General features: G+C 32.2%; 2 protein-coding genes across 2 annotated transcripts in view; one reads left to right on the top strand and one right to left on the bottom strand.

Moving 5' to 3' along the window:
- Window positions 1–4159: 4159 nt before the first annotated feature.
- The window catches only part of LOC123301280 (zinc finger protein 665), a 35481-nt gene continuing 14728 nt past the window's right edge, over window positions 4160–24912 (bottom strand). The window contains exons 2-11 of the mRNA XM_044884014.1: window positions 15129–15323; window positions 15014–15061; window positions 14130–14406; window positions 12908–13187; window positions 12218–12362; window positions 12074–12156; window positions 11268–11378; window positions 7295–7345; window positions 5800–6689; window positions 4160–4197 (exon numbers count right to left, since the gene is read on the bottom strand). Coding sequence (XP_044739949.1) covers window positions 4160–4197; window positions 5800–6689; window positions 7295–7345; window positions 11268–11378; window positions 12074–12156; window positions 12218–12362; window positions 12908–13187; window positions 14130–14406; window positions 15014–15061; window positions 15129–15305 — 2100 coding nt within the window. The 5' untranslated portion in view covers window positions 15306–15323. The remainder of the gene's footprint in view (window positions 4198–5799; window positions 6690–7294; window positions 7346–11267; window positions 11379–12073; window positions 12157–12217; window positions 12363–12907; window positions 13188–14129; window positions 14407–15013; window positions 15062–15128; window positions 15324–24912) is intronic.
- On the top strand, window positions 19025–23610 carry LOC123301279. Its single transcript, XM_044884013.1, has 5 exons — window positions 19025–19102; window positions 19289–19769; window positions 19829–20130; window positions 20195–20940; window positions 23598–23610. Exons 1-5 carry the CDS (start codon window positions 19025–19027, stop codon window positions 23608–23610), a joined length of 1620 nt encoding a protein of 539 aa, XP_044739948.1.

Below are 24912 nucleotides of genomic sequence, written 5' to 3'. Positions count from 1 at the left end.
CGCATGTACTCTGTCATACTCGTGATATTTATATGCCTAGATGTAAATCGAACTAGTGGTATATCATGCCATTAATAAAAAAGAAAACACTCAACCGAGAGTATATCGTTAGGGGAATCCTCAATCTAAACAATTATATTAATTTCGGTAATGAATTAAAACGAGGAAGAGGATCATTTAAATCAGAAAGTTATTCCTTATAAAATAACTAACAGCTTTTTGAAGCGTTTTTAGATATTTGGATAAAACCATATGACCATGTATAATGTATCAGTCATATAATTCAGTTGAATTTTCAAACGTCCTTGGTCAAATCTTTCTTACTTTGATCAAATCAAATATCTCTGGTTAAATATTGAATCAAATATCTCTGGTTAAATATTGGTAGTACTGTTCTGTTTGAAAAATAGAACTGACAGGAAACCACTTCTAATTTAAAATGTATCGACAAAAATTAATTGTTTTTTTTTTTTTTTTTTTTTTTGTAATGACAAGGCCCTTTGATGTTTTACAATACATAAAGCAAAAAAGATTGCGGTCGTGGAACCCCCTTTAGGAACGAAGTTCCTTTACATCCAAAACTAGTTATGCATATGTATATGCATTACTAGCTATGCATATCTAGTTTTGGACGTAAATAGAATAAAAATGCAAAATTAGTGTACTATAATAAATAAAAATAATATGAAGCAGTTGATATGACAAATCTTTGATTGAACTCGCTAAGTCTTATTTCGTGAGAGTAAAACTTTAAATGAAGACTGTTTTTCGAAAAATTCAAAGGATATTTTTCTAAAGTTTTTGAAAAATTAAGTCATTGAGCACTTTTCCCTGAACGATATTTGCTTGAAAAAAGTTTTAGTTTTATACAATTTTACTTAAATTAGTCTAGTTTCTTTTTTTTTATTCCTAAAAAACTGTCATATTCTCCAATTTTGTATCATCGTTTTGTTTTTATTTCCTCACAAAAATCAAGAATCGTCAAATTAGAAAAAGAACAACCAATTAGAAAAAAAAATTTGTAAAAATTTTGTTTTAAAAAAAAGATTGAAAAAACTAATTAATTTATTTTATTGCACATTTTTATTGAATTAATGATGAACATAGATCATAATACATAATTAATAAATAGGTTTTTTAAATAGGTTTTTTTTTTGTATCTTCACCGATAAAATCATAAATGGTTTTGGACCCGCATCGGCTTTAATTAAATATAAAAAAAACAATAATATTCATAATTCGCTACAGTTTTTTTTTTCAACACACAAACGATAACGAATGAAAATAAAAAATAACACAACAGAAAAACATCAAAGATTTCGATTTTCTTTTAAGTCTAAATTATTGTAACATCCAGAAAAGCGGTAATTTTCTTTTATCTCAACAATACAGCATATATCTAAAAAAAACGTTAGGTTTGATATTTGATATCAGAACCTATTTTTATACGCCATTTTGGTTATGAGTTTCTAATTTACATAAACTCAACCTTTTTTAAAAAGAGCATAATTTAATCTGACCATGTTGCCCTGAATGTTTTGACCCAAATTTTGTGTAACGGAATAGATTGATTGTCTTTTAAGAAATAGTAATACATATTTTGAAACAACTACTATAAATTTTTTTGTTTTATCAAAATATTCGGAAAATAGTGAAAAATTTAACAGATTTAAAATTTAATATATTATAAGAGGTCGAACTTATTCTTTCCAGCCGTTATTTGACGATGAAAATATTTCGGGTATGTTCCGATATATACTGTGAACACCGTAAGGTATGACGTCAATTTATTTAGTATACTCCAAAGCCGTTCCTTTATAGCCAGCTATACTGGCTGTTGTTTGAAACTGAAGTCCAGTATATTGTCACCCCCTTTTTTTTGCACCGTTTATATTATTATTTTAAGTGTTAAAATCAAGTTATAAAATACTTGAATACCATTGGCCTAAAAGGTTCACTCGATTCATGCTCATTGGCCAAACCATGGAGGTTATAAAGAAGGACAACGATCGCAATAGAAAATATTGTCCCCAAAATATGGACAAAATAAGTGAGGCGCTGGGATCGCTAAGTTGTCTCATTAAATGCGGGCTGTTGTACGCTAATATACTACTTACCGACAACAGCGCGGCTGGTGGCTGAAAAATGAACTATAAATTATACAAATTTTCAGGAACAGGTGCGCTAATGCTTTATTACATAGCGATCGTTCTCCTTCTTTATAACCTCCATGGGCCAAACACTAATCACCTGATCAAAGCTTATTGAAAATTGAAGAACATGCTATTTTTTCCATAATAAAATAGACTATTTTTTATCAGAAGTTTAATAATCGATGCATCAATGCGAACTGCATTGATGCCCTACGCCAGTACCCAGCGTGCTTTATATTAAATCCATCACTAAACATGTTTCTGGAAACCCCTTCATTCGTAGCTAAGCTCTTCATTAACATTGCATGCCGTTTCGGAATTCGTTAGGTTTTCGAAAAAATGTTTCGAATAGAAGTTGTTAGTATTTTTATCAGAAAAATTTCCAGAAATTGCATAAAACATTTTAAAGGTCTGCAATTGGCCAAGTAAGGTAAGGTGCCTGAAACATCGAAAACGGAATTTTCGATATGTTACGTACGCAGTTCACTCGTAAATCCTCTCATTTAAATCAACATTAAAATACATTTCAAATCCCTTCGAAGTAGAAGGGAATAAGTAACAAAAGAAAAATTTGTGAAGGAAAAATTTTTAATCTGTTATATTTCTCACACTAATTCTTTCCAATATATTTTGTATTCTATTTTAGTCTAATCAATCATATCAATATGAAATCATTTTCGAAGATGATAACTCGAAAGTGATAATTTATTAAAAAGTTTTTTAGTATTTTTGGGGCCATGCGTGGTGACAGTCATTTCAGAACGCTGGAAATTTCAAAGGATGTTGTCAATGTCGCGCCTAGCAATATTTCACACTAATTTAATTATTAAAGCTAGGGATTTAGCTTGCTAGAAATGGCACAAATCTGTCCGACACAACCATCAATAGGTATCCGGGAGTTCCGTTTGCGAATTGCAAGCTGTGCCTGAATAAGGATATCTTAAAAAAGATCAATCCTAGATGGTAGTAGAACTACACTTGTAGTACTACAAGACAGATATGGTCTGAGTACAATTGCAGGCGTTACGAAGACCTAATATCGCTTCAAAGGTCCTCTATAAGCAAAATGGTTTCGGCTATTACTGGACACTGGCAAGGCCGCAGACATGATGAACGACTGAACCTGACAGTGCACGATTATTACAGGAGCTGTCATAGTGAGTGTGAAGGAGGAGGAAACGAAGTCTCATCAGCTCTGTCACTGTCCAGCTGTTGTCATGAGGAGATGGACTCACTGGAATCAGCCTTTCTTTGACGGTCGCTCCGACATGACGTCCGTTGACGTCAAAACACTCCTACTGTTCTTAAACAGCTCCAAATAGTTCATGGAGTAGTGGTCGGGATGAGCCAACCCTTTTTCGATATCACAACGTATCACATGGTCTAAGTATATCCCACTCCAGGACAGCCACTCTTACTTAACCTAAACTAGAGACTTCTCTTTCAGGGGAAAGAAGTCTCGGAAAATATTTAATTGCGTGGCAGTGATAAAATTGATAAATATTCATTGAGAACGGTATTTAAATATGAAAATAATAATTGAATAAAAAATGCAAAAAATATTTTTCTTCGCCACGCAACAAAGAGGGTGTTGGTGGCGCGACACCTTGAAAATTTCAATTTTTAAGGTGTTAAGTAGAGGACATCTAGTTTTCCAATGTCGGACAAAAACTGAAAATTTTCCAGACCCCGATCAAATTCCCAGCTTTCCAATATGATTGTCAAATTCTACGCCTGACGCTATAAGAATTAAACGTTATATTTCGTTGTGATTCTGTACTAAGTTTTTATTTTTTAGTTATAAGCTGTAAGATAATTTACAATTCAGCTACGATTTTCTTTCTTGATGATATTTTTTGATGTGTGATAGTCTTTGAATAAAAAGTATTTTTCATTGTATTGTCGCAGTTAAGTATAATAAATAATTTTTTTAAATCTATTTTTCATTAAAGACTATCCCCAAAAAAATTATTTAAAAATTGTTTTCTTAAATTCAAATTTAGGTTTTATTTTGGTTGATGAGAATATGTTTTTTTTAATTCCTCTATAAATTACAAAACTAAATTTATTTTTTTAAATTGAATGAAAAAATTATTTTTTTTTTTTGTTCTTTTGTACTATCATTCAAGCATGCAAATAAATTTTGCTATATAAATAAGGATCTTTTACAATGAAAGGGATTAATGTTAAAGCATTTAAATTTTAGGCCATTTAAAAAAATTTGATAATAGGCCAAGTAAATCTGCGTAAAGCTTGGCACAGATGTTCATGCATTTTGTACAATCTTGTCTGAACGATTTGGTAAAAGTAAGACGTAAGGTAGGATGATTTTGTGCAACCATCATTTTAGCAAAATAATGTTATTATAAAAAAATTGAATTTTTCTAATATTAATTGAAAAATTAACAAAGATAACTATTCCGTTAAGGGTACATCAGTAAAATAATCGTTTTTAAATTCGCAATACCTGGTATGGGTACAGAGTCACAGGGAAATTCCAGAAAATTGTGAAGCCGATGAGCTTGCTAGAAATGGCACGAGGCTGCCGGACACAATCATCAATAAGCATCCGGCAGTTCCGTTTGCGAACTGCAAGCTGCTCCTGAATATTTAAAAAAGGCGGCCAATCTTAGATGAAGGGAGGGACGCACTTCTGGTACTACAAGACTGATATGATCGGAGTACAATCGTAAGCGTTCCAAAGATCGTATATCGCTTCAAAGGGCCTCTATAAGCAAAATTTATGCGGATATTACGGAACACTGGCTGCCATGCTGAACGCCTGTGCCTGACAATGTATCACGACTATTGCAGAATCTGCCCCAGTTGAAGGAAGGAGGAAATGATGTCTCATCTTGCTCTGTCACTACCCAGCTTTTCCCATGAGGAGATGGACTCACTTGAGCAAGCTTTTCTTTGTTCTTAAACAGTTCCAAATGATTCATGGAGTTAGTGGCCGGGGATGGGCCAACCATTTTTCGGTATCACGACGGACCCTATGGTTTAAGTGTGTCTCACTCTATGACTCACTCTAACCTAACCTAACCTAAATTCGCAATATGTGCTCTCGCGAGGTATACTCACAGTGAACGGTTATTTATATAAGTTTATATGATTTCTATCGAAAATATTATGACAAATTTCTCCTTGTAAACTTTTAAGAAAAAACGGCTCTACAAATCTGCGAGGTTATCTGCGATATATAGGCTCACGATTTATTTGTTAGTTGAAGCTGCCGAATCTGCGCTTTACTTATAATGGATACAATTGTTTTCCGTCCATTGTTCAGCTCATACCTTTACATTTTCAGAATAGGTAATTTAAGAAAGATAATTGCGTCATGTAATACAGTAAAATTGAGGGTCATGGTTTAATCTTATCAAAAATTGGCAAGTTTTATTATTTTGATATCATTTGAACTGAGAAGGAATCAGACTGAAAGGAAATTTAAATATAAAAGATCCTTATTCAATATTATTTTACAAAGTAATCTAAAAATTTCGATAAAAACTTGTAGATTGCTTTTGTATAGAAATCGAATTTTTAAAGAAATGGAATGATATTTTGTTTTAGAAAACCATATTAAAGAATTTATTATAATTTTTGGATAAATTATCGATTATATTATTTTCATTATTGATTTGACTAAACGATTTCAATTTTTTAAGTAAATTTAATGTAAAATCATTTGTATCAGTTGTTGTCAAATGATTCTTATAATTTTTTTTGCCATGATTGTATTTACGTTTTAATTTATTTTCTTTGTTTTGATCATCGCAATATTTTTTCGCGGGAAATGTACGACAAGAAACCATATTATTAAATGTATGGCAAGCAATAATATGATTAACCAAAGACGAATTGTCTAAAAATTCACAATCACAAATTGTGCATTTTAAAAATGGCAATTGTATTGTCGTTGATGAGGTGTTGTTGTCGTCTTGGGTCATTACATTTCCCGCTTTAAAAAAATCCGGATGTTTATACATTTTGGCAACATCATTAACTGTTGGATGATTCATTAATGCCGCACTTTTTGCTTTATCAATATACGGTGGTGTAAAAAATGGATTTGGTGTTGGGGCTGCAAAATTATGATGATTTAAAAACATATTTTTTGAATCTGGTAAATTTGGATAATATAAATTTTTTTCTTCATCCAAAAATTTATTAAATACTAAATTTTGCTCCGAAAAATAATTTACTCCCATATTTTTCATTAACGTTGGATCATGCATATATTTTGACCCTTCTCCTAAAAACTGATTATTAAAAAACATTTTGCTGAAATCACCCATTTTCTTGGGATCTTGTGGTTTAAATTGTGGTAGATTTTGGTGCGGGTTTGGAATTTTGTCTGGCGGGAAAGATGGACGGCTTACATTCTGTGTTGGAGGTGGCTGCAGTTGTTGCGTTGGTGGCTTGTTACTGGGTACTGTCTCATCTTCTGGATTTGATTCATGATCACTTGCTTCAAAATAACTAAACAATCTATCGGCTCCATGTGTTTGACGTTTCTTGGGATTCTCGGGTCTGCTAAGAAATCACATTTTTTTTAATTAAATCATTATACAAATTGAAAATTATATTTTTATGATTTGATACTAATATTCTATTAAGCAATGTTTGTGAGAATTTGATTTGGATAGAGCTTTTTAATTTAAATAACGATTCGTTTTTCTTTCCTATATAATGTCAAAAAACTTATCTAGAAAAAAAATCCCATATTTGTTTTTTTTAACGATTGAGCTTCATTCCATCAAACTTTCGTTCCTCTCGGAGAGATCTGAATTAAATACGAGTGGAAGCTTTTTAACCTCCGAAACAAAAAAAGGAGTGTTATAAGTTTTACCGCTAAGTCTGTCTGTCTGTGGCATCGTAGCGCCTAAATAGATTAACCGATTTTGATTTTTTTTTGTTTAGTTTGAAAGATAATTTAACGGGGAGTGTTCTTTATAGATACGTTTCAAGTGCGAGTTAAATTTTGTAAATTTCACTTGTTTCAATGTAATTTTATGTGTGGCCCTTTATTATTATTATTTTAGCTCATAAAACGTATCAAATTCTCCATAATTTACATAACTCTCCTACAAATTTATGACAAAACGCTAAAAAACATGAAAAATAATCAAATTAACTACCTGGATTGTCCTTCGTTAGTCTTTGAACAAGACTTTAATGTATCCAGTTGGCTATAAGAAAAGAAAATTCAAATTATAGTATTTTTACATAGTTGATTAAAAAAAATTGCCCGCATTTGGTGAATTTTTTTAAGAGGAAAAAACTTCGTGAAAGCCACGAAAAAAATTTTTCTTTCATAATTTAATAATAATAGTACAAGAGACGGTATAAGGTCGACCTTCACCCATCTGATAACCAGATGAGACATATTTTATAACAGATAGGCGATGATCTGTTCATACCATATGAACAGATAAGTCAATGTAAGTCAATGTATTACTGATCTGTTAACCAATCGAAATTCGTATCAAAAGAAAGTACGAAGATAAAGTAGGCTTGCCTGAAAAAACCGTTCATGGAAAAAATTGATTAAAATTAATTTAGTTAAATAAAACCATGAACACTTTTCGACAGAAAAACTATGATAAGAGTGTTTAAAAATCAATAAAATTTCATAAAAAATATACCTCACCTGGTTATTACATAGGTTATCTGGTTATCAGTCTCCCCCTCAGAGTTATAGACAGACGCTAAAAATTTTTCCTAATTTGTAGGGTTCTCGAAAATTGTTTCGAAACAAAGTTATTGGTATTTTTGCTATTTAAAGTTTTGCTCTGCTTTTGACATATTATGAGAGACAACGAAAAATTGTTAAAGCTCTAAATTTAACAAACCGTTATAAAGAAAAACTTAAATGGCAAAAATGTTTCTCATAAAAATAGCAAATTTTTTTCAAAGCAATTTTCGAAAATCCAACAGATTAGGCAAAACTTCGACAGGGTATATAAAATTTCTAACGTTTATGATTCTCTAAGGAACATGTTATACCAAAAATCTCTTTTTTTTTTGTGTACCTTTTCAAGCCGTAGATTATTGACCATTTATTCTGACACACTTGTGAATCGTAGTCGATTCCTATTTTGTTCAATAACTAATCATATCTATTAAATATTGTGGATATATGCCCACTTGCTCCTTCAATTAGTGTGCCACTTTCAACTTAGGAATCACTCTATATGTTCAAACTCATGGTAAAAATAATATAATCCCATAGGAGTTGAAGACTTTATTGTTGATACAATTTAAATATTTCCTCCATTATGATTGACTGATTTGGCAACATGACATTCGCTTTGCTCAGCACCTCATTGGCTATTTACGTAAAGCTGCGGGTAGTTATATAGCAAACATCATGTAGCGAACATCGAACAACAAAGGCAATTATCGAAAGTTCGATATTCGTTGTATGGCAATATTCTAATGTAAGGACACAGCCTAACGCGCGTAACAAATGGCGAATGATTTCAAATTTTAATACTGTGCAGACTCCTCGATATAAAAATAATAAAATACAAAAACAAAAGAATAAGAAAAAAAAAAAAACAAAATCAAAACATAAATAAGCAAAAAAAAATTTATTACATAAAAAAATAATAAACCAAAAATTTTTACAAAATTAATAAAAAAATCAGGTATCTAAAAAATTATAATTAACATTTTTATAACAGGATATTTGCCAATTTTTGAAAATTTTAAAGAAACAATATTTTTAAACATAATAGTACCAAATTTAAAAAAATTAACTATCGGTCATGATATGACGTCACGAGTGCATATAACTATTTTGTACACAATCACACAAGCATTTTTTTTATAAAGAATCTACGCAAAGTAAAGCTCAGACATCAGCGCTTGAACAACACACTTTGACAAAAAAGAGTAACTTAGAGAAGGCACTTGTAAGAAGTTAACTTGTTAATTTTTTGAGACACCAGCGCTTGAATAAGACACTTTGACAAAAAAAAAGTAACTTAGAGAAGGCACTTTTAAGAAGTTAACTTCTTAATTTTCTCAGACACCAGCGCTTGAATACTTTGACAAAAAAGAGTATCTTAGAGAACGTACTTGTAAGAAGTTAATTTGTTAAATTTCTCAGACACCAGCGGTTGAATAAGACACTTTGACAAAAAAGAGTAACTTAAAGAAAGCACTTGTAAGAAGTCAACTTGTTAATTTTATATAAAAGAGACTCCCAGGCTATGAAAATGTCCGTAGTGGAAAATGCAATACGAGCGGCGCCATACCTATACCAGCATTCATTTAAAGTCTTTTGAAACGAATAATGTAGATTTATATTCTTTAAGAAATGCTTTAAAAAACCAAACATTTATAGGGACAGTGGAACACGGGCCACAATAAACAACTGTAATATTTGCACCTTATTCCATGAAAATTTCAGACTCAATAATTTTGTGTAATTTGTTCTGAATTTTTCTTGGAATAAGATACAAATATTACGATTGTTCCATTGCGCTCCGTATTCCAGTGTGCTTCATCTCCCCCTACTGAACGCGACATCATATCAAGACTTCGTTTAATCGTAAGCAACAGTTTATGAATTTAGATTTTTCAATCAAAATATCAAAATCAACCACATACTTTAACAAATAATAAAAAAACAATATTATTTCAATTCTTTTTTTTTTTTTTAAATATTTTTATAAACTAACTTACATAATTTTTGTAACTTATTTTTCATTATGGCAAATACCTAATTGTGAAGCTCTTAAAGGCAAACAAAATTCGTAAAAATAAGGCACTCATTCATAAACACAAAAATAAATTCTGTATATTTTGGAACAATTCATCTACCGCTTTTATTAACATTTTACCAAGAAGGTGTTTCAGAATCTCACGGCACTATTTTAGGTATGTGTTCTTTGAACACTATGAATCGAATCGTGGACTACCATCACTTTTGTGCTAGAGAACACATATCTAAATTAGATTCGTGCATTTCTGAAAAACCTTATATTTATTTAAAATTCTTGAAGAAATATTCACGAAATATTTGAACCAAAACAAGAACCAGAACTAAAATGTGTCATATCGTCACCGCGCTCAATATTTTGTCGTGAATGGAATCACACTGTGCTGGAGTTTGAAGAAAGATTTTTCTGGACTTCTTTTTGTGGGCTTATTTGAAAAGCAAAAAGTACGCCAGCGCCTCAGATCATTGACGACCTCAAGGTAAACATTCGTCCCGAAATCATCACTATACCGGCCGAGATGCTCGAAAAGGTCATGGAAAAACGCAGCAAAAAGACACAGTTTGTTTTGGCCGATAGAAGTGAATCGATTTATGTTGTATTCAAAAACTAGTCTAAATAAATTTCAAAGGACCAAATTAAATAAAAATACCTCATATACAGAAATCGATTGTTTTTTTTTTCAAAGTTATTTAATGTTTAAATATACCAACATAAAAGATATTATTTTGTTAAAGGAACCTGATGTATTAGTTATTCGTACTTCTCTTAGGAAAAGGCAATTGTTCCAAAATATATGTAATTTATATTTACACCTACAATAAAAATTAATAATAATAACTCATAAAAATAAAATCATCTCTTTGGCGATACTCGTTTTTTAATCATACGATCACGATGTGGTATAATCGGTACAACAAATCGTTTTATTGGTGGTGGATCTAATTCATCATCTTCGGAACTACTTTGACTATCGTTAAAACTATTAAAAGATTGTACAGCGTTTATTGTATCTATTTGACCATTAGATACTAGAGAAATTGGTACAAATCTTTTTATTGGCATTTGTTGTGATAGTTCGTCTTCCTCTGAACTACTGTGGAGACTTTCGTTATTATAATTATTTAGAGGATATATAATTTCAGATGGATGTGATTCTAATTCTTCTTCGGAATTTATCTGCCTATCATCCATACAGATACTAAGTCGACTTTCATCACTAGAATTATTAAGAGAATGTATAATTTCAGAAGGTTGCGGTTCTAATTCTTCTTCTGAATTAATTTGTTTGTCATCCATACAGACACTAAGATATTGTACAACATTTAAGTCATGTATTTGATCAATTTCTTGTTTGATTGATAATTGAGAGTTTGTTTCATACCCGAATGTCGAACTAATTGGTGTTAACGATGTTGAATTGTTTGTTGAATTTGATGAGTTGTTATGTGAACTTCTATTGTGGACATTTCGATTGTTACGATGATCCAATGGACTGTAATGAAAATATTGAAAAAAAAGATTAGAAATCTGTTTGTAATATCCTGTTAGTAAATAAAAGTTTGAAATTAAGACTACTTGAAGAATTTAAGACATTGATAGTTGAAGCAAAGTTCTAAAAACAAGTAGAATTCAGAAGAGCCTATCGAAAAAAAAACTGATATGTAATTTATTGTTTTATTTTAATTTGCAAGCTACTCCTGAAGGCTTAGATAGAGAATACAATGCAGATATGGTCTGAATACAAATGTAGACGTTCCAAAGACCTTATATCGTTTCAAAAGACTTTTATACGCAAAATCGTTGCTGCTATTACATGACACTAGCTAGTCGGCAGGAACGCTGAACGACTGAGCCTACCAGTGCATCACGATTATTGTGGGAGCTGAATGAGGAACACGGGCTGTATTTTATTTTCAAAAAAAATTTAGGGTACCGTATCAAAAAAATAAAAACCATGAAATTATGAACAAAATGGAGAATAAGTAAGAGCAAAGGATAAGTGAAGGTTATATAACGATGCAGTCTTTGTATTTAAAGTTGAAATTGCCCAGCAAAGCGGGTGGTTAATAAAAAAATTACTAATTTTTCAATATGCCGTTCATATCGAATACAAATTATTTAAAAGATCGGCGCTCAAAAGCGTTTTTAACAAGAAATATTAAACAAAATGATCATCAAAATACTTACTGATTTTCTTGTATATGAAGGGTAAGTGCTGCTTGATCATCAGCTAAAAAGTTACACCTTGTACACGCTCTCTTATTATGGACCTAGATGAAAATATAAACATTAATTGGAGATAATCTTGAAAATAATATTTTTACCACTTACTTTTAAAATATGTGTAGTTAATCGTTCAGAGCGTGCAGCTTTATAATCGCATAACATACACACAAATGGTTTTAAATGTGTATTTAAGTGACGTTTTAAACACCAATTATCAACACCAGTCCATGTACAATAACAACACGAAAATCTATTTACAAAACAAAAAATATAATTAAAAAGGCATGTTTACTAAAATTTTTTATCACTTTAGATGAAGAATTCTGACTGGATGGGGAGAAAAGTGAAATGGGTTTTTGAAAATCTTTAGCAGTATCCAACATATGAACGATTAAAATTCCTAATTAAACAAAGAGGATGATTTAATTTAGTGATGTCATTGATCGGTATCACCATAGAGATTACATATAAAACTTTTGCTAAAAGGAGACGGGCAACAATCTTTGAATGCTTATAACAAAAAGGGAGATATGTTTTAGTGATGTCATTGTCGAGATACATATAAAAATTTTTGCTAAAAGAAGATGGGACAACAATCTTTGAATTCTTATAATATCTTCGTTTTTCAAAACTAGAATTAAGTCTAGTTTTACATTTTTATGGATAATATGGCAATTTCGACATCAGGCAACTACCGTATTTAGTTACATACACGTTCACACGAATATTTTCCAGCCAATGTTTTAAAAACTGGACAAGAAATGTTTGTTTGATAGAACTAATGATATTTCTTACTTTTTTTCGCCTTTTTTCTTATTCGATGATGAAGAGGATTTTGAATTACTAGATTTGGTTGTAGTAGATTTAGGTGTAGTATTATTTATAGGTTCCAATTCTGTTTTAAATGTTGTGGTTTGATTTGTTGTGGCACCAGCACCTGCTCGTGGTGCCATTGAATTTACAATTCCTGTTGGAATATTGATTTGTTGTTGTGTGTTTTGTATATTTTGTGTTTGTAAATTTGTTGTTGTGCCTGGTGTTTGACTTTCATTATATTTATGGTAGAAAGACATTCCTAAAATAAAAAAATTAAATTAAAAGTTTATTTCAGCCACATATAGAAAGTAATTTAGAGTTTCTATTTAATTTTCAGAATTCAAAATGGTATTTCAAATCATAGTTTAATGATTTGAATAATTTGATTTATTTGAAGCCCTGAATTGTAATCAATAGCTAGTTAACGTGAAAGGGAATGAAACAGTGGAGCCGTTGACACGGTAAGGGTCGTCTCAAACGCTCCTTTCACCTGAATCATTCCCACAGCAAAATATTTCGTAATTTACCGAATCAAGGAATGACTGCGACAAACCTATCTTGATTACTGGGATTTTGTGCAGGGCACGCGACAGGAAAAAGTGTGTATAACCACAGCTTGCCATTCGACTGTGCTCGTCTGAAACTTACTAGAGCACAGTTGAGAAGGGTGGCGGAATTCTTAACAGGACACTGTCGATTGAACTACCACCTTCTTAACATAGAGATCACTGAAGATCCCACTTTTAGGGTCTGTATGGAGGACGATGAATCCTCAATACATGTTATTTGCACATGCAGAAACCTGCAGGGTGGCAGGTTTAGAACGGAAATTAGAATATCTGTAAATGATGCGCCATATTTAGTCAAAACCGGTTAATTTTAACTGCTAGACAAATTTAACTGCTCATAAAACGTTCTCCATCAATTTAGGTTCTCTCAAGTGTATTCTTTGGAGCTTAAGTGAAGTAAGAAATGTGAGCGGTTAATTTTGTCTCCCTAATACATTTAATAATTACTATGATGTATGAAGCCATACTGTAACGAGAGTCTAAGCATGACATCGAGTGTACAATCACGACTTTTTACTAAAAAAAAAAACGCACCATACGGATTAATATTATTTCGTCGCAAAGACTAGAATCTAAGTATCTTAAAAACCATTTTGAACTCGTTTAATTGGTGAGATAAATAATGAAATTACCTGAGGCATTTTTGGGTGGCTGTTTTCTGATACGATTCAAATCGTAGGTATGTTCACGATGCATGCGTAAAAAATGTTTCTTAACATGATCGGCACGATTAAATTGTTTCATACACACATAACATTGGAATGGTTTATCTTCCCTGTGAATATTTTCATGCCTAGTGAACAAATCTCGTCGATCTGTTGCATATGGACAATGTGCACAATTATACCTTTTTGCAGACACTGTAGTTGGAGGTGTTGGTGCTGTTGCTGTCGTTGGCGATTCTTGTGGCTGAAAACAATATTAATAGTTATGAAAAATCTGAAAAACTGGATCATCTCTTTGCCTGGGATTATGAACGTACTTTGAGTACAAAGTACCTAAGTACGTAAGTAAGTAAATTCAGGTCGAATATTCCCAAAACGAATACGTGTTTGATGTGTGTTAGAAGGCCGACACGTTGTGTATATGACGAATCGCGGTTGAAAAGCAGAAAGTCCCAAGCTAATTATCGACGCTATTTAATAATTCATCGGTATCTGACGAGCAGTTGATTGATTCTCCGTGAATGGATAGCGGATAGTCAATGCTTGGCACTACCTTATGGAGAATTAAGAAAGCATTTATTTGGAACTTTTTATTTATTTGGGTAAAATGTAAAATCAATTATTTTTGATGGATTATGATTTTTTAACATTCAAATGTTTGGATGAATTTAAATTTATTTAGATATCACCGCAATGCATAATTTATTAAACGTCACATATCCTAAAACACTTCCAACGATACAACGATATTCCAAATAAAGAAAATCCACTCTATTTAGAAGGTTGCTCCATTTGCTGTACTGATTTTTGGGATAACCATTTAAATTAATATTATTAGCAAAAATACTCACTTCAGTAACTGGACTTGTTTTCGGCTGAACCACTGACGGAGTTTCGGACTGCAATAATTCGTAAAACAAAATTAAAATAATTCAAATTGAAAAAACGAGGAATCAATTATCATACCTTTAAATGTGAACGTGTTGCCAAACCAAAAGCAGCGGTTAGATGTTCAACAGATTTAAAACCTTCGGATTCAAAATCAACATCTTCTTCTTCACCATACAATTTTCTTGTAATCTCTTTAAACATATCTTCGTAGCAATCCATGGCGGAAGCCATTTGTGATGCGACTTCTAACATTGAGGCCCAATTCTATAACTTTAAAATAAAAAATGATAAGTTTTTTGTTTGTTTGATATAAAAAGTTATTTTCTTTTTTTGAAACATAAAATAAAAAGTTTACTCATACCATACAAAAATTTATTTATTATATATTTTTTGTAATATTATATTTTATGGTATGGGGGCGTTGTGGGTGTTTTTTTTTTTTCATTAACAATGTTTAGTTTTTTCAACTTTATTTTTGTTGTTTAATTTATATTTTTACATGTGTATCTTGACAATAGAATGTTGGGGACATTCAAGTTTCGAGCTTTTACAATTTCAAAAAAAAACGACTCGCTTCTGCCTTGAAAGGGATTGAAAAGTATTTCAAAATTAACATAAATGAAGGAAAATTTTAGATTGAACAACTTTGATTTCTGGGCTTTTCGAAGACCGTATAAATTGTCTGGAATCGTTTTTCGATGCCAAATTTTATCATATAAGTCATTCAGTGTTCCAAGAGCCAATATTTTCGACAACTTTCTTATATATCAGGATTCGTTATATTGTTGTATAATCTAAGAAAGGGGGGGGGGGGTTAGACGCCTTTGGAAGCGGATATCTCGTATATCTGTCGTTATAGTCACCTTAGGAGAAAGAGAAGAAGGAAAAACCAATGTAATACTATTTAAAAGCCTATCCAGCGAGACCCCACACAATGAAGTGCACGAGAAAAAAAGTTTCACACAAAAATTTTAAGAAAACATAGATGAAAATTTTATGAATAAATGTTACGACAGACTTGCACGCTTACGATGGCGTGAATTATTGCTGAGCGGGTTCTTTTTTATCTCTAACCACTTCAATTATCAGCGGCGGTCCATCAATTTTCAAAAACAAACAGTATAGGCCCGTTTCTATTATTAATACAAGTAGAAGAGTCAGCCCACTTTCAGCACAGTTTGACCTCAAGTAACCCCGGATGGTACACTTTTCAAAAAAGGGCAAACCTAGGTGAATGTTGGAAACCTCGGAAGTTGGAGGGGATAGATGACGTCATTGATCAATAGTAAATCAAGATGGCGTTGGGAGGTGTGGTGGGGGTGAGGAATGACATAAACGGGGCTTGACCAATAGTGGTGGGGAGTGAACGGGGGGCGGGACGTTGACATCATGTACGTTTTGGCCCAGTTGGATAGTACACTTTTCCAAAAAGGGCAAACCTAGGTGAATGTTGGAAACCTCGGCATTGACCAATAGTAAATCAAGATGGCGTTGGGAGGTGTGGTGTTGGGGAATAATGGCTGCCTAAGCATTGATGACGTCATTGGCTTTGACCAATAGTAGCGCTGTAAAAATCAAGATGGCGTCGGGAGGTGTGGTTGAATTGGTGGGGAGGAATGGCTGCCTAAGCATAAACGGGAAATTACCAGGTGACGTCATTGGCTTTAACCAATAGTGGCGCTTGACGGAGAGTGAACGGGGGGCGGGACGTTGACATTAGTTAGCAATTTTCAAGAATATGTTAATTTGACCTTGAAAAATATTGTAATTTGACACTTTATACATGATAAAATTCAAGATACGTGACCGGATGTTAATATTTTTTTTTTTTTTTTTTTTTTTTTTTTTTTAGTCAGCAATGTAATATGACACTTGAAATTTACATAATAAAAATACATGTTCAAACTTGTTTGAATGGACTTTGATCTTAAAATAATTTCACACGTGTCAGCAATTTTCAAGAATATGTTAATTTGACCTTGAAAAATATGATATCATCATCTTGTAACAAGTTCAAACTTGTTTGAAATAATTTTACATGTGTCAAAACACGTGACCGGATGTTAATATTTTTTTTTTTTTTTTTTTATTGAATTAGCAATGTAATATGACACTTGAAATTTACATAATAAAAATACATGTTCAAACTTGTTTGAATGGACTTTGATCTTAAAATAATTTCACACGTGTCAGCAATTTTCAAGAATATGTTAATTTGACCTTGAAAAATATGATATCATCATCTTGTAACAAGTTCAAACTTGTTTGAAATAATTTTACATGTGTCAAAACACGTGACCGGATGTTAATATTTTTTTTTTATTGAATTAGCAATGTAATATGACACTTGAAATTTACATAATAAAAATACATGTTCAAACTTGTTTGAATGGACTTTGATCTTAAAATAATTTTACACGTGTCAGCTATTCTCAAGAATATGTTAATTTGACCTTGAAAAATATGATATCATCATCCTGCTACAAGTTCAAACTTGTTTGAACATGTTCAAACTTGTTTGAACATGTTTAAACTTGTCTGAATTCCAAGAAAAAATAATTAGTTTGAATTACGATTATAAAAATATCAAATTACAACTTTTTTAGTGGTGGGGGTAATGCTATAAAAAGTGATGTACGTAGCTGTTGAAGTATCTCTTTTGAAATTCACCTTTGCTTCAGTTAGTTTTTTCGCATATATTTTTTACGTTATTTTATTATTATTATTATTATTATTATTATTATTATTATTATTATTATTATTATTATTATTATAATTATTATTATTTTGTTTTTGATATATTTATTATTCTAAACTTAGTCTATATATTTTATACAAAAAACAAATATTACTCAGTTGTAAGTTAACTTTAGTGTTGAACGTTCGGTAACGTATATTTTGCTTAGTATTTGAAAATATAACGGTAAGTGTAAAATTTTTTAAATATTATTGTGAAACTTAAATATAATTTTTTGAAAGATGGACACCTACGAACGAAATGTTATGCAGACGCTAAACGTGGTACCTCAAGGTGGTAGCACTGATATGATGAAGAAAGTGGAGAGAGCGTTGAGGCTCATCAAGACGGTGGAGGAAGCTGAGCGATGGATGATACTTAATAAGCAGAACATCCGCTTATTCAAAAAGATGTTGATGTTAAAGAAAGAAAATCCTCTGCGTCTTGAAGCTAATATTGGACTTTGTAAATCATACCAGCGGCAACTTCACCGACTGCGATTAGATTTAGTTAAGCAAGGTGGTGGAGTCACCAAAAAACAAAATCGACATCTAATCTGGGAGACAATTGAAACCCACCATCAGGGCAGGGTGAAGACTGGTATGATTACAAATTTGGATTATAAAGATCCAAATATATTTTTCAACCGGGCATTTCCAATGTTTAGAAGACACGTTCGGCGTGAGCTAGTGAAGCATCCCCTCAAGGTAAGTAAAATTTAAGATTTATAATTTAAATAGTCTAATGAGATCTTGATTTTTTTTTTCAGGTGTATATTATGTTCACGGGCAATTTTATTAAGCCCATCACCAAAGAGGAGGATTTGAAAACTTTTATAACGTCGGCCAAGGAAATGTATCTGACAACGGACATGCAGGAGTGGTACAATGATCATGTCAAAAACTATTTGCTGAAAAAATTGGAAGAATTCCAGGAACGCGATAGCGGTTGGGCTCTTGACATGATCATAAATATTCGAGTCCACATGAATAAGTACTCTCCGATCACAGCTGGGACTTTTTGTGAACTACCACCACTCATCAAAAATAAATTGGCTGTGGTTAATGTCCAGAATAAAGACCAACATTGTTTTCTATGGTCGATAATGTCAGCACTTTACCCGGTTGAAAGGAATCCTCAACGTTTAACTAAGTACCCGCACTATAAACATCATTTAAAATGTGATGGATTAAAGTTCCCCATGTCTCTGGATCAAATTAATAAATTTGAAAAGATGAACCCGCAGCTATCGATTAATGTGTACGGCTACAAAGATACGTTTCTACGTGATTTAGAAATTTTCCCTGTACGCGTTAGTTCGAACACTGCGGGGAAGAAAATTCATCTATTGGCTGTGGAGAATGGGAACAGTCACCACTTTTGCTGGATAAAAAATTTAGCAAAGTTGAGTCGATCGAGTGTAAAGAGTGATAGGCATAAAATTTATTTATGTGATCGATGTCTCAACTATTTTGCTACAGAAGTCAAACTCCAACAGCATTCAGTAAATTGTGGTGAAAAAGAAGCGGTGCGGGTACGAATGCCTGAAACTGATGACGAGCGGTTCGTTGAGTTCAAAGATTTCAACAGCAAGGAACGTGTTGAGTATATGGTGTACGCTGACTTTGAGGCACTATTGGTACCACAACATCATGAAGACATGGAAATGGATCATGGGTCTTATACGCAAAATATTCAAAAACATGTACCCTACAGTGTAGGTTACTATGTTCATTGTACCCATGATCCCAACCAATCGTTTTATAAGGCATACCGTGGTGCTGATTGTGTCAAGTGGTTTGTTCATGAACTGGAACAAGTAGCGTACTCATTAGAGCAAAAAATAAAACACGTTAAACCAATGTATCCGCTCACCGTCGAACAAGAACTGGATTTTATGTCAGCAGAGAAGTGTCACATTTGTGGTAAAGATTTCGTATCCAATTCCATACGTGTTCGCGACCATTCACATCGCACAGGTAATGCAGGTTATTTATTATTTTTTAATTTCATCTAATTTTATATTAATCTATTTTAGGTATCTACCGTGGAGCAGCACACCAATTTTGTAATCTGCATTATCAAGATTCAAGGGTGGTACCTGTTGTGATGCACAACTTAAGTGGATACGATTCGCATTTTATTATTGAAGCTCTGCTGACGGAAATCGACGGTCAAGTTGATGTGTTGCCCATCAACAAAGAAAAGTACATCAGTTTCACAAAGCACGTCTCGGACATTCAATTAAGATTCATTGATTCCTTCCGATTTCTCGCAGACAAGTTGGAAAATCTGGCCTCATATTTAGATAATGATAAAAAATCCATTTTACATAAAGAGGTAAATGATAAAATATAATTAATTTTTAATACAGGGTTGTAATTTGTTTTTTAATTTTTTATAGGTCAGTAATGATGAACAATTTCAATTGCTAACGAGAAAAGGTGTATTTCCATATGAATACATGAGTAGCTGGGGACGTCTCCAAGAGACAAAATTACCACCAAAGGAGGCGTTCTACAGTGTGTTAACAGATGAACACATAACGGATGAGGATTATAACCATGCGATACAGGTATGGAACACATTCAATTTACATACACTAGGTGATTATTCAGACCTGTATATGAAAACTGATGTGTTACTACTTGCGGATATTTTTGAAAATTTCCGTAACACTTGTATTCATAGCTATAGTCTCGATCCTAGTCACTATTACACACTTCCTGGCTATACGTGGAGCGCCATGTTGAAATACACCAATATCAAATTGGAATTGTTCACGGATATTGATGACTTGTTGTTTATCGAGAAAGGAATCAGAGGCGGTGTAAGTCAATGTTCTAATCGCTATGCTAAGGCGAACAATAAGTACATGGAAGAGGGGTATGATAAAACTCAAGAAGATGTCTACCTTATGTATTACGATGTGGTGAACCTATATGGTGCAGCAATGTGTGGATACCTACCAACAGGAAATTTTAAGTGGGTCGACACACCAAACATCGAGGATGTTGCAGATGATTCACCAGTCGGGTACATTTTAGAAGTAGACCTTGAAATACCCCAACATCTACATGATAACTTTAGCGATTTACCGCCATGTCCGGAGACAACGAAACCACCTGGATCAAAACAAAAATATCTTCTGTCAACCCTTTACAATAAGACCAACTATGTCGTGCACTACAGGAATTTAAAACTGTATACACAACTCGGTGTTAAGGTAACAAAATACCACCGTGTGTTACAATTCGATCAATCTGCATGGTTGAAACCATATATTGATTTCAATACCGAGATGCGCAAGAACGCCTCAAATGAGTTTGAAAAAGCATTATTCAAACTCATGATTAATGCCATCTTCGGTAAAACCATGGAGAATGTGAGGAAACATCGGGTTGTGTACATACGAAAAAATTGGGATGGAAAACATGGTGTGAAGAAATTAATTGCCAATCCCAATTTTCACAGTATGATGGTGCTCGACAATGACGTCAGTATTGTTGAAATGAAAAAATCACAGATACGTTTCAACAAACCCATCTACATAGGCTTCACAATTTTAGACATATCGAAAACGTTTGTGTATGACTTCCACTACAACTACATGTACCAACGGTACAACCCCACAAATGTCAGGTTTTTATACACAGACACCGATAGTCTAATTTATAGCGTGAAAAATACTGACGTCTATGAGGTCATGAAACAGGATATTAATCGTTTTGATACGGCTGACTATGCACCCGACAACATCTATGGTATGCCACTACGTAATAAGAAAGTCAAGGGTTTAATGTCCGATGAAAATAATGGTGATGTTATGCTAGAATTTGTCGGATTACGTAGCAAAATGTATGCTATTCGGGTGCAAAATAAAAAAGAGACTAAACGATCCAAGGGTCTCAAGAAGTCAGCTATCCGAAAACTTACTTTTGAGGACTATAAGCGGTGTTTGCTTGAGAACCGTAACTTTTACCATGTTCAGCAAAGCATCCAATCCAAGCGACACCGCTTACATACCATCAAACAGCAGAAAGTGGGCTTATCACCATTTGACCAAAAACGATACATTACTCACAATTCATGTGAAACAAAACCATGGGGCCACTATAGCATTATTTGTTGAGTGTAAGTATTTTATATTTTTTGTTTTTAATATTTAGCTAATTTTTGCTGTTGTTTCAGAAATGTGTCCTGCTGTTGTGATGATCCTCAAAGTGGTTCGGTATTGTGATAGGTGTACAAACAATTGATAGAGTAGTGCGCATGAACAATTGATAGAGTAGTGGTGGGGGTGTCAAAAAACTGATAGTTAGGTTGAATTATTATAGAAAACAATTTAGTGTTAGTTTAAACATACAAAATGCAAGACTTTGGTAATCATAATAGTGATAACAACTGTATTGTTAATATGATTAAAGATAATTGTAGTTTAAGTACTTTAAACAATGTGTTAACAAAGTATTTTAAAACATTAGTTAATATGGCAATTAAATGTGGTCGACCGGAAACTTTAAACTACCTTATTGATAAGGTAGAACAAATGGACTTAGAAGTGAAATTTTCCCCATCGTCAGACGATGAAGACAAACAAATTTGGAACTGGATTTTAAAAAATATCCACTCTGGACAAACAGATGGAATTGCAGGACTATCCATTTTTGAACAATCTTACTACAGTGTATTTACATCAAACGAGTTATCCGACTATGTTCAAGTGAAAGAAATGACTGAAAATTATCTTATGAAGAAAGATGATGATGATGACAATGGACACTTTTCAGAATAATAATTATAATGTATTTTCGATAATTTATAAATATATATTTTTTAAATATTATTATAATACAACTCTGTTTTATACTTTTCAGAATAATAATTATAATGTATTTTCGATAATTTATAAATATATATTTTTTAAAAATTATTATAATACAACTCTGTTTTTATATGTTAGAGATAAAATTTTACAATAAAAATAATATTTTTACAATGTGATATTTTTTATTTTTTTTTTATAAATCACAAGTATGTTCACAAAAGCGGTCCACTATGACAAATTTTTTATTGTTACAAGTATGTTCATAAAAACGGTCCACTATTAAATAAGACTTTTTTGTCAATATATGAATTGTGTAAAGAGTCGTACCCTAACCGGACTTTAACTTTGGATCCACGTTTAGCTAAGACCTTTTCCACTAAATAAATGTTTGGATCGTGAACTTTTTGTAATTCTTCGGCATAGAAACCACCCTTTATATCATCGTTGTTGTAGTCCTTTAGTAGATATGTTCTTGGGTTTGTAAGCAGATACAGACCAATATTAAACAGGTTAAATCCAGTATTAAACAGATACAGACCAGTATTAAACAGGTCAAAACCAGTATTAAACAGGTTATAACCAGTATTAAACAGATACAGACCAGTATTAAACAGATACAGACCAGTATTAAACAGGTCAAAACCAGTATTAAACAGGTTAAAACCAGTATTAAACAGATACAGACTTTCGCTGTTTTTACTCTGGTTTTACTCCGGTTTTCACCGATTTTGCTCCGACTTTCGCCGATTTTACTCCGGTTTTACTCCAGTTTTCACCGATTTTGCTCCGACTTTCGCCGATTTTACTCCGGTTTTACTCCGGCTTTCACCGATTTTACTCCGACTTTCGCCGATTTTACTCCGGTTTTACTCCGACTTTCGCCGATTTTACTCCGGCTTTCACCGATTTTACTCCGGCTTTTTAATTTTTGATAAAGTTATTATAAACTTGTTATTTAATTATATTTGTTTTCTTCAAGTAATGGATTATAGATAGTATTTCTCTTCTGATGTTTGTAGAATGTAGTCTTCTTAATTTATCAATTATTATATTACGATCACTATTGGAATCAATATTTTTTTTTTTTTTTTTTTTTTTTATTTTTTTTTTTTTTTTTTTTTTTCATAAGTTTTCAATACTAGGTTGAAAAAACTGTTTAATACTGGTTTTGACCTGTTTAATACTGGTTTTGACCTGTTTAGAAACAGACCTGTTTAGAAAGAGACCTGTTTAGATATAGACCTGTTTAGAAAGAGACCTGTTTAGAAACAGACCTGTTTAGAAAGAGACCTGTTTAGAAACAGACCTGTTTAGAAAGAGACCTGTTTAGAAAGAGACCTGTTTAGATACAGACCTGTTTAGAAAGAGGTCTGGTTTTCAAATCTAACAAGCATCATCAATCAACCCATATAATATGCTCTTTATATTGAATATAATAAATCAACTTGTACTATAGATTAGATAAAAAAATTTTATTTAAAAAAATTATAATTTTATATTAAAACAAAATACATTTATAAACTGCAATCATGCAAAAAATCATCTTGAGAAAGAATTTATTCAGGATTGTGTTAAAAATTCGACGCACCAATATATATATATATATATATATATATATATATATATATATATATATATATATATATATACAGGGTATTCTGTTATTAACTACACACCGCCTTTTATGATGTAAAAATATTTAATTATTTCCTATGATGGCTTTAAGTTACCAAAGCTTGCAGTTTATACTTTTTATATACCGTACAGTGTGCAACACTATTTTTGGATACATCATGGTTGATAATTCCTGTTTCATATTTATATGATCTTTTAGGTAGGGTGTCACACATAAAAACACTACAAAAATACGGAATTTTAAATTGTTTAGCATACGCATGTAGATCTGTATCGTAAAGTGCTCTGGGTTGTATTGAAATTTTAGTCTTAGTTACATTGCATTTTCATAAACAACAACCCGCTCTGGGTGTTTATTACCAGAAAATACAGACACACAAACATATCATGGTCGTCTATTTTCAGATTCACTATGAACAATAATATGTGGCCCTAGTGGTTGTGGTAAAACCAATGTTATGTTGAATTTAATTTAAGATGAAAATGGTTTACACTTTGAAAACATTTATGTTTACAGTAAATCTGATTACTAACCGAAATATCAATTACTAGAAGAGACTTTAAAATTAGTGGAAGGGGTTGGCTATTTTTCCACTTAGTGATACTAGTGAAATTCCTAGTCTGAATGAAGCTCGAGAAAAAAGTCTTTTCATTTTTGA

The sequence above is a fragment of the Chrysoperla carnea genome, chromosome 5, assembly GCF_905475395.1.
Source record: "Chrysoperla carnea chromosome 5, inChrCarn1.1, whole genome shotgun sequence".
NCBI classification, from domain to species: Eukaryota; Metazoa; Arthropoda; class Insecta; order Neuroptera; family Chrysopidae; genus Chrysoperla; species Chrysoperla carnea.
This window is presented reverse-complemented; position numbering and strand designations above follow the sequence as displayed.